The sequence below is a fragment of the Pseudorca crassidens genome, chromosome 5, assembly GCF_039906515.1.
Source record: "Pseudorca crassidens isolate mPseCra1 chromosome 5, mPseCra1.hap1, whole genome shotgun sequence".
Classification (NCBI taxonomy): domain Eukaryota; kingdom Metazoa; phylum Chordata; class Mammalia; order Artiodactyla; family Delphinidae; genus Pseudorca; species Pseudorca crassidens.
The window spans coordinates 15,090,036-15,100,959 of NC_090300.1; the positions used below are offsets into that span (position 1 = coordinate 15,090,036).

The 10,924-nt window shown below is 54.6% G+C and overlaps 1 protein-coding gene across 2 annotated transcripts in view; it reads left to right on the plus strand.

Moving 5' to 3' along the window:
• Nucleotides 1-7,909, plus strand: part of COLQ (collagen like tail subunit of asymmetric acetylcholinesterase) — a 66,493-nt gene extending 58,584 nt beyond the window's left edge. For both annotated transcript variants that reach the window (XM_067737417.1, XM_067737418.1), the window contains exons 13-17: nucleotides 1,425-1,564; nucleotides 2,776-2,895; nucleotides 3,235-3,355; nucleotides 4,720-4,822; nucleotides 6,468-7,909. In XM_067737417.1, the coding sequence (XP_067593518.1) occupies nucleotides 1,425-1,564; nucleotides 2,776-2,895; nucleotides 3,235-3,355; nucleotides 4,720-4,822; nucleotides 6,468-6,537 (554 nt within the window). In that variant the 3' untranslated portion in view covers nucleotides 6,538-7,909. The remainder of the gene's footprint in view (nucleotides 1-1,424; nucleotides 1,565-2,775; nucleotides 2,896-3,234; nucleotides 3,356-4,719; nucleotides 4,823-6,467) is intronic.
• The last annotated feature ends 3,015 nt before the right edge of the window (nucleotides 7,910-10,924 follow it).

Below are 10,924 nucleotides of genomic sequence, written 5' to 3' on the forward strand. Positions count from 1 at the left end.
TTCTGAAGACCTTCCCTTTCCAGTTAGTCTGCATTCATTCATTCAGTTATCAAACATGTACTGTGCCCCTACTTTGTGCCACGCCCTGATGAGTGCAAACAGGCATCCACCTGCCTTTGTGGAGCTGACATTCTCCTGGGGGAGATCCAGCTGGCCTGGATAATCTCACAGTGAATAGAATCACAGAGATAAGTGCCAGGAAGAAAAGGCCTGGCGAACTAAGAAACTGTACTCAGTGTGAACAGGACGGAGTGTGAGGATTCAGAAAGGCTTCCCTGAGGAAGTGATGTAGGAACCCAGATCAGGAGTGAGCCAGGAGGTGCCTGGGAAGGGAGGGATGGTGGATGAAGAGGAAGATAGCCTGGTGGGGGTTTTGTGCAAAGACCATTTCCCGAGACCAACGGCTCTCAACCTCGGTGCTCACTTGTGAGAGCTTTGAAAAGCACGGATGCCTGTGCTCCATTCTCAGCAGTCCTGATGGAAGTGGTCTGGAGTGTGGCCTGGGCATCAGGGCCTTTATAAGTCAAGGTGAGAACTACTACCCTAGTAGGCCTCCTGCCTTTCAAAGAGTGAATTTCCTGATCATATCTTTTCCGGACACTTTTCTCAGAATCAGGTAAGAACAAATAGGCTGAGCGTTTTCAAACATTCCATTTCTTCCAGAAGAAATCAAAGAAACCCACATTCAGAAATCCCTTTGTTAAATTCCTATATATAAGAACAAAATAAAATGAGTAAAAAAATGATGAAAGTTATCAGCCAGCAGTGCACTCATCAGGAAGACGTCCCCATTAATAATGGTCTAAATATAAATAGGGATTGTTTCCCTCCTACGACAAAGAAATCCAGAGGTGGACAGTGGCTGGCTTTAGTTCAGCCTCTAGGTCTCGCTCTCAGGGCCCCAGGCCCCATGAGGCCCTGGTCTTCCCTGCGATCTGGCTTCTCTTCTCACACTTGTTACTTCATTGTTGCAGCACAGCTGCTGCAGCACCAGATATCTTGTCTGTCTTCCAGACAGGAAGAAGGAGGAAGCTGTGTCTCCCTCCAGCTATGCTTCTCCCTTATCAGGATAGACTTCCCCAGACACTCACCCTTCTCCCACCACGGATCTTACATTGGCTGACACTGTGGCACACAGTCACCTCCAGGAGCGAGGGTGTCTGGGAAGTAGAATGCCCATCTGTCTGGTCTCCAAGGTATAGAGAGAGGGAAGGGAGGAAGAGGGTTGGGGAAGGTGTTGCCACACCCAGTGTGGTTAAGGGACCCACACCTTGAACCAGAAATGTCTCTCTGGACCTCTCCTCCAGGCCTCCCTGAAGTCCACACTGTGGACTTCAAACTTCTGTCATGAAGGTTGCTGACACCTCCCTGGGCTGTTTGGTTTTCTCTTCCTTTGCTAGTAACAGCAGTCTGTTGCTTCCTAGGACACCTTGTAATGGGACCCAAAGGGGAAAGAGGATTTCCTGGGCCTCCAGGAAGATGTCTTTGTGGCCCTCCCATGAATGTGAATAACCCTTCCTATGGGGAGTCTGCGTATGGGCCCAGTTCCCCACGAGTTCCTGTGGTAAGGCTCTTCTGGGCGGAATCTGGGGTGGTCATCCCTCAGGACTCTCCGGGATTGATGCTCCCCGGGCTTTGTAAAAGCCTTTTAGTAAAACTTATTTCCTCTGTTATACTGGGCACAAGCTCGTTACAGGAAATTGGAAAATAAGGGAAAATCAAAAGAAGAAAACCAAGGTTGTGGGTCTATTTTGGAGTATTTTCTTTGTCTTTTTTTTGTGTGTGTGGCTGTGCCGTATGTCTTGCAGGATCTTAGTTCCCCGACCAGGGATTGAACCCAGGCCTTGGCAGTGAGAGCGCAGAGTCCTAACCACCGGACTGCCAGGGAATTCCCTTCTTTGTCTTTTCTAAGAAAAAAAAAAATTATAGACAACTGCAAATAAATACAAAAGCAGAACAAATAGCGTAAGGAACCTCTTTGTACTCTTTACCCAAGTTCAACAATTATCAACTCCCGGCTAATCTTGTTTCCTTTTTACACTTACTCAGGACAGCCTACCTACCTTAGATTATTTTAAAGTAAACCCGGACATCAATTCATAATTTGAATGGGTAGGTAATACTCTGTCCATCATGTGGCTGTGCTGTGATTTACTTAACCAGAGCCCAATTGTCAGATAGGTATCAGGTGCTCCCAAGCTTTTCCCTGATATAAATAACACTGTAATGAACACTTTGAGTATAGGATTTTTGTTAAGAATCATTTCCAGGTGTTGAATTACTTGATTAGATGACATCACCTTTTTATTTACGTCCTTGTAACATTTTTTTAAAAATATTTATTTATTTGGCCATGTCGGGTCTTATTTGCGGCACGCGGGATCTTCGTTGCGGCGCGCAGGCTTAGTTGCCCCACGGCACGTGGGATTCTAGTTCCCCAAACAGTGATCCAACGTGCGTCCCCTGCCTTGGAAGGCGGATTCTTAACCACTGGACCACCAGGGAAGTCCCCAAGTCTTTGTAACATTTTAAATGTTATAAATTTTAAACCATGGTAGATATTTTTATTTCAAACTCAGACATTAGGAACTGGATTGGGAAGGTGTGGGAATCAAGACATTGGTCACCACTTCAGGAGGGATGCAGGCGTGTAAAAGCAAACTGCCCTTCCCACTGATCACCAGCCCAAGGTCAGGGATTGTTTCCTCCTCTGGCTCTTCCCCTGCCCTCCGTAGAAGTGTTTCCTGGAATCCTCACCAGTGTTTCCTCCGGCAGATATTTGTGGTCAACAACCAGGAGGAGCTTGAGAGATTGAACACCCAACATGCCATTGCCTTCCGCAGAGACCAGAGGTCTCTGTACTTCAAGGACAGCCTTGGCTGGCTCCCCATCCAGGTACGGGGCGCTCAGCACACACCCCATCAGCAGAGGGACGCATCTCCAAAGGAAGGAGAGGCCTGGCGCACAGCTTTCCATGGAAGTCTGAGTGCCCTCCCTCAGCCCGCCTCTGAGAGCTTGCCATGCCCTGGCTCCCCACGTGGAGCTCTGCTCTGGGCCAAGGCTCCAGACAGGCTCCCAGCCCCGCACAGCCTTCCTGCCAACCACAGAGCTCTGGCTACAGGGGAGGCGTGCCCTTCCCCCACTGCCCTGCCCCCGCCCAGACCCTCCGTCCCCGGTGCCTGGCTACCTGTCCCACCGTACCGGTAACCGTGCGTGCTGTGTTTCTCTGGCCAGCTGACGCCTTTCTACCCTGTGGACTACCCCGTAGACCACCGCGGCTCCTGCGGGGACGGGGTCCTGCAGCCGGGGGAGGAGTGTGATGACGGGAACGGCGATGTGGGTGACGACTGCATCCGTGAGTGGCCCCAGCTTGAACCGCTGCCGGGTGGGGTCAGGCCAAGCCCTGGACACCAGCTGTGCTGGTTTGGGACAGTTCTAGAGCCAGAGCTGGGCTGCTGGGGGGACGACCCTCCCCACTCAGGCCAAATGTGAGCCCTCCCACCGTCCAAGCATGGCGATGGGGTTGCTGTCAAGGATCTTGGCCCCAGAGAAGCCACCGGGCCCTCCCTTTCTTTTGAATCCTACTTCTTGGCAAAACCCACGTTCTAATCCAAGTTCTTATCAAAAGATAAAGGTGACGCAGGGCTGAGAGGCAGACGGGAGAAGGCAAGAATCTGACTCAGGACTCACTTTTAGCAGACAGAGTCCTCATAGCAGAGCTCTGTTTTGGGGATTGGGCGCCTGGGCTACCTTCAGGCTTATGGATGCTACCGGGACAGGCAGGCAGCATAGGGCTGAAGCGTCGTTTTTCTTTCTTTTTTTTTAAAAAAAATCAAGTGACAAAAGCAGGAGGTGAGGTGGAAAGCGTGAGCTTTAGATTCAGATAGAGTTTGGACGCAGGCTCTGGAAGCCACTGAGTCACCCTCAGGCTCAGGGAGGAGGCTACACGGTGAGTGGGGTGATGGAGGGCCTCACTTTCCCCAACTGAAAAATGGGTACGACCGCACCGAACACTCAAGCCTTTAGATTCTGTGAGATTCTGTGAGCTGACGTGCGCATGGATTGTCTGGGTGCCATGAAGGCTCGACATCCCTTCACTGCGTTATTTTTAAAGTCCTGCTATGAGAAGCCAGGGCTGGGGACGTGTAGGTGCAAAGGTGGGTTCCTCGCCAGCAAGGAGCTCAGAGGAGGTTGAGAGTGCGCAGGGGCAGGCGCAGGATGAAGTGTCTGGTTCTCTCCGTGTAGCTGCACTTCCCGCGACAGTTCCTGGGCGGTGATTCCTAGGATGCTGGCTCTGCCTGGAGTCCCCCTGCCCCTCGTGGAGATGACACAGCAGGAAGGAACTAATAGCTAGTCTCAAAGCCCTATAAAAATGAGGGTGGGTTCATACTCCTGGCCCCTCCCCTGGTGTGAGAACAGAGACCCCATGGAAGATGGTCTGGCTCCCGAGGGACACAGGAAGCTCCCTGCAGACAGACAAGCGCCACCAAGGCTGTGACGTGCCCGTCTCCCTACCCTCACCTCACGGGAACCCCCCGTGGTGGTCCTGCGACAGAAACAGTGTCTTCCCGTGGGATTGGGGTCTGAAGCTTTGTGGACATCCCTGCAGGAGGGTTCAGGCTCTGTGGGATGGGGGGGGCTCCTTCAGGCCACATGGTCCTACCAGGCTGTCCCCCACCCCGCCCCCCTCTCAGGGCTTCACCTCCTGTGTCCCCTCAGGCTGTCGCCGGGCCTACTGTGGAGATGGTCACCGGCACAGGGGCGTGGAGGACTGTGACGGCTCTGACTTCGGCCACCTGACCTGCGAGACCTATCTCCCCGGGTAGGGACCACCTCGAGGGCTGTGACCACACCCCGGCCTCCCTCCCTCCTGCCTACTCCTCTCTCCTTCACAAATATTCCTGAATGCCTCTGTGTTCCTGGGGCTTTCTGGACTCTGAGGTATGGTGACATGGAACACATGCATGGTCCCTGCTCTGGCAGGGGGACAGTGCTAAACACAGAAACCCACATGCCACTCAGAGCAGTCGCCCGCCCCCAGCTCCGCCTGGGCCCGCAGCTCTGTCGCTCCCGTGACCACACTGGTCTCCTGGGAGTGGGCCTGCCTGGGAGGGGGGGCCGGTGGAGGGGGTAGGTGTCTGGGCATTTCAGAGAATCTAAGCATCTGTAACCTGAATTCTCTGGAACCACCGGGCAGGCCTGTGGGTACACATGAGATCCCACCAGCCTTAGTATCTAACTTTGGTGGCTCCAAAGTCCTCCCAGAAAACCCCAGGAATGGAGTCTTCCCTTCAAGCACCCCCTGCAGTTGTTTCTGAGACCCCTCAGTGGGTGTTCACGTGGCTCAGTATCCTGAGTGTCCTGGCCTTCATGAGGACATCTCCCAAGCCCGCTGAGGGCCTCTGCCCTGTGAGGCATGATCCCATGCCCAGAATGGGCTCTCCTGGGCTCTGTTCCCCCAGTGCTCACAGGACCAGAGTTGCGTAGCTTGTAGGGAAGGTAGGGAGGCCGCTCCTCTTCCAGTCCACATCCTGCTTCTCCCTTGGCCCCAGAGTGGATCCCTGGCTCCTCAGGAGTCCATCTGTCCAGCCGTTCCCTCCAGCCCCACTCCTCTGTAGGCTTGGACCCAGGACCCAAGGCCTGTCTCTCTCCTCCAAGGAGGTCGCCTCAATGCCCACCCCCAAACGCAGGGCAACAAATCAAACCGGGCTGGGGGAGCTCAGACCCCAAACTCCAAGCACTGTAGGCTGGGCCAGAACTCCACTGCATCTGTGTGTCTGTGTTCACTGCCCCTCCCTGAAGTAGGGAGGCTCCTGCCAGGCCCGGGCCAAAGAGTTGACGGAAGGACACCGCTGAGTATAGACAGTCGGACCTGGGGTACAGGGACACGTGGGGCCCAGGGCTTACCCCGCCGCTCTCTGTGGTTACTCTTTAGTCCCGAGAAGCCTCAGGGGATGCTTGCGAATGTGGGCGTGGTGTATCAATACAACACAGCCTCGGAATTAGCGCTTGGGCTTACAGACGTGTAGGCTGTGCTCTCCAATGTAGTAGACCCCGGCCACACGTAGCTATTTAAATAAAGTTAAATATCCGATTCTTCATTCACACTAACCTTATTTCAAGAGTTCAATAGCCACATATGGCCAGTGGGTGCCACAGAAATAGTGCAGTGTGGTCTACTGGACAGCGCTGGAGAAAGGGCCGATTCTCTCTGAGAGGCTGCGTTCAGAGCCAGGCTACCTACAAACCCCTTTCCCCCACATCCCTCAGATGGACTCAAGGTGAGAAGCCCCAGAGGCCTGGACTCAGCTGCCCCAAGCCCCTCACCTTGGAGCCCCTCGCCCTTAGGAGGGTGGCAGTAGGGCAGCTCTCAGATGAGGTTTGACCAGAGTCGCGAGAGGAGGCCTTTGAGAACATGGCTGTGTCCTTGGGGCTCCTGCCCACTGCCCCGTGTCTGTCCCCCTCAGGTCGTACGGAGACCTGCGGTGCACCCTGTACTGCTACATCGACTCTACGCCCTGTCGCTACTTCACCTGAGGGCCACCGGGAGGAGGCGGCTGCACCCACGGAACTGGCAGTAGCTTCTCCACCCTCAGCAGACTGACCTCGCCCTGTCCTGGTCCGGTTTCCACCACCTTCATGCAACAGAAACAAGGACAAACTCTTGCTGCTAAGATGTGCTTTTAACGCAGTCCGACTGGAAGAACCTAGGACCACTGCATCCTGTCTTAACCCCGAGTACCGGGCCTCCTCCACACGCCCATCGCGACCCTCCGGCCAGGCCGACGGCCTGCGGGGCCCTCCCTTCCGAATATCGTGGACTTGGCTTTGCACTGTTAGGCACACAGACTGTTGGAGATTGCTCCCGTCCGCTGGGGGCATCTGGGGCGCAGGCCTCTCGTCTCCTCTGACCTCTGGAAACGTGGGCATTCTCACCTGGCAGCTGGCCGGGGCTCCCCGGGCCTGGGAACCACAGAGCAGGGAAGTGGGCCTGTTCTTTGGGGGCGGCCCAACTATGGAGCCCCCCACCCCGCAGCTAACCACAGCCCAGCGCGGCCTCGTGTGGATGCGGCTTCCCCAGGCAGAGCCCCAACTGTGAATAAGTACCGAGACCGCCGCCAAACCCTGGGGTGCTGGGGTGCTCACCGTGTAGACGAAAGCAGAGCAGTGGCCTTCTTTTCGACGTTTCCCGAAGGGGCTGCTCTCGGGGCCTCCCCATCCCCGGTACCACCCTGACCTCCTGGCTCTGCGCACTTGGACCTCCGTCCTGTGAATGTCCCACGTGTCCATTTCTCCTTCAGGACATTGGCTAGCGGGCCGGCCACTGGTGTTTCCTGAGTCCTTTGGAAACTGCCGCCTGGTTTCCCGTCTGGGCCCCACGATTGAGTACATGCTCCGGGCAGAGACGGCATCTGTCCTGGGCGCCAGCTCCTGGCTGCCTGCTGACTCCCGTGAGCCCTGTGACCTCCCTCCCTGTCTTCGTGGTGCATAGTCTTGTCCTCGTGTGCGTGCGCCCGAGCCCCCGTTTCTACAGGATCGTTAGCCCTGCGTGTCTGTGAGCTGCCTTTCATCACCATATTTCCTGAGTGAGGCTTAGCTTTGTTTGGGAAAGACGTCTTCCCCACGGCAGACCTCAGGTGGGATTTGCCCATTTGCTACCAGATGGAGGGACACTCCTGGGCCTGTGTACAAGGCCTGTGTCTTGGGCACTTGGCATTGTGCTGGTGGCCAGTCGTGGGCGAATCAGCCCCGGGGTGGGTGGACACATGGGTCAGTCTGGCTCCCTCCGCCTCTACTGCAAGTCCCGGGCTGATGTTCCATGGCCCACGTCTGTCCCATGTGAAGCCACCACCTTCCTCCTGGCATCTCCGGATGGGAAATCAAGAAATAAAGGCGGTGTTCCTCCCTACTGTGGCGCTCTCTTCCCTGGGGGTTTGGGGCTGGTGTCCCAGAACTGCTGGATGGGATAAGGGCTCTGAAATCCAGTCTGCTTCCAGACTCGACAGAGGGTTCTAGAATGGGAAGCAGTCCTGCTCCCTCAGGGACGAGGGAGGAAACTGAGGTCCAAGGTCACCAAGCCGGGTCTTGCTCACCCCCAGCCTTGCTTTATGATCTTGCATAGGACAGAGTGGAAGTCCAGTACTGCCCTTGGACCTGGCCAAGAGTGGCCCAGTCCTGGGTCCCACTCCTTGGAGGGCACTACTCTGGCCTTCCTCTGGCCATGACCCTCCCCACGGGGCCACAGTGACACTTGCACACGCCATGCTGCAGGTCCCAGGAAACCCTAACTCTCCACCCGAGTGGTCCTGAGCCGCTTCCGGGGCCACACAGCCCTCTCTCCGCGCCTGTCCTCCTGACTGTGGCTCGCATACACCTGTAGGCGTGAGGGGTGGCCAGGGACAAGCTGTTTTGCAGGGGTGGTAGATGGAGCTTGGAGACACAGGCCGCACATCCTGGCGTGAGACGGGCCAGGGGCAGGGAGGCCCGCTCTCCTGGTGCTGCCACAGAAAACTTTGAGGAATCTAAAAATTCCAGTCTTCACGAAAGTGTTAGCAGAACCTATTTAATGCGTAACAGTTTGTCAGTTTGATCCTAATGTGAATACTCAGACATTTCGTGTGGCAGCCACCATCTGTGCTCTTGTCCCTGGACCCTGCAGTATTAGAGGGGGGCCGCCTCCAGCTATGTCTAGGGAGTGTTCTGAAAGGCTCAGGAAATGAAAGGATTCAAGGTCAGATGTGTTGAGAATATATATAGTAATAGTCATTCTCCCCCTTCAGCATTCTGAAATGAAAAGATGAAAGATCGGGGAAGGTGGACCCGTGCCTCCCCTGAAACATTAACTCCGCGGCGTAGGGAGCAGCTTTGCCAGGAGCACGGACACCTGTCAGCAGGCCAGGCAGCCGCAGAAACACCTCCTGGGATCATCTGCTGGTGGGAGGCCCCTTACCCGTTCATACTTGGGTCATCACTTCCCACAGCCTCAGTTTCCTCACCTGAGAGACTTGAGACAGAGGTTGAATTTTCCAACTCTAACCGCTGGTGAGTGTGGATTCTGCCCTCCAGCTGTGACGGGGTATGTCCTTGGAGGGGTGATGGATTCCGTTGGCTACTCTCAAGCTGTCACGTGGCATGGCTGAGACTATGACAGGGCCTTCTGATATTGTCACCAAAGGAGGCAGTGTCAGTCCAGATGCTTTTGTTGGCAAGTAGCAGAAAATCCAACTTAAGTATGATATAAACCATACCATACCATAGAATTTATTGGCTCATATAACTCATAAGTTCCAGGAGTGGAGTGGCGATCAGGCAAGGTTCAACCAAGGCTTCCACTCCATTTCTCGGCTTGATTTATTTAGCCTCTCAGCTATTTGCATCTCTCCTGTTAATTCAGTCCTTAGGGTGGTCACAAGCTGACTACTACGGTTTCAGGCTAACATCTGGACCTTGTAACGTCCACAGGAAGAGAGAACATCTATTCCAGTGGCTCTCAAGAAGTTTTTTCCCCCCAGGAGTCCCCAGCAAATCTTGCCTTGAGCCTTGTTGGCATGTTTTGGGTCACATGCCCATTCGTGAACCGGTTCCTGTTGTCAGAACGCTGCCTGCTGATCAGATCACAGCTGGGTTCCTGAACCCAGGGTGGCAAAGGTTTTAAGATTGCCCTTAGCGCACCCCCTGGGGATTCGCCAGAAGCATATAGGCTGTGCGGGGAAGGGGTGGCTGCTGGACCGGATATATTGGGGAGCAGGAATGGGGCAAATGTGACAAACTTGTAAGCTAAGTAAGGTCTCTGAAGGGAACTTGGTAACTGAGATATAGGAACCAGTGCCTGGGAAGATGGTAGGACAAAGTTTCTGAGCGTCTTGGGGCAGACACATGGGTCCATCCATCACCCTAATAGGTAGGGGTGTGGAGGGCACACATGGGTCAAATTGCTTAAGATTCTCCAAACCTCATTATAATCAGTGGGCCAGCTTACACCCCAGTGACTGCTTTACTTGGGTTGTCTGCCCCAGCCCTCCTCTGTAGTGGAGTGAAGCAATTTAAATTTTCAACGAAACGCAGATCCTCCATTTGTGTGGTAGCAGTGGGCTCACACACAGCTCGAGGTCCCTGGCGATGCACCAGGGAGATTATTATACTAGAGCAGCCCAGTTACCACCATGGGCACAGAGGGTCCAGGGTGTGGGCTGGTCCCCCACCCGCATATTCATTCTTAACCATTCTGGGAGGGGTGCAAACCACACGAGAGTGATGAGTTAAGGATTCCCCAGCCCACCTCATCCAACCCGCCTGCCCAAGAAATAGAGCAAGAGGACTCACACTGCCTGTGTCAGAGGGGCATTCTCTCTTGTGGCTCATTTGAGTTCCTTTCAGCCCCAGGCGGCGGACTTTTAGACAAGTCTCCGAGAAACCTCACCAAAGGAAGGAAGCAGCTATTTCCCCTGCCCTCTCTTCCCCCTGCCCCACTCCCTTCACAGGAAGGTAAAGGGGCCCACGTCACAGTGAACTTCTGCCCCCAGTAACTTCTTCAAAGGCAACGATGAATTTTGTCTTTGATGTTCCAACCCATACACAGAACCACACTCCATGGGTGCCCCACCCCAAGTCACCCTCATCCAACACCTACCTAGATGGGAAGTTCAAGGCAGTCATCGTGGTCATGGGTCATCACTCACCAAGGGTGCTGTGTCCTGGAGCAGTGGTTCTCAAGCTTTAGGGTTCATCAGAATGACCCGAAGGGCTTGTCATTCTGACTCAGCAGGTCTGGGGTGGGGCCTGAAAATCTGGGTTTCTAACAAGGTCTCAGGGGATGCTGATGCTGCTAGACCAGGGACCTAAGAGCCTGCCCTGGGGAGATGTCTCATCTGAGAACAACTGCAGAAGACTAGGCAAAAAACACAGGGAAGACAGTTGGGGACTT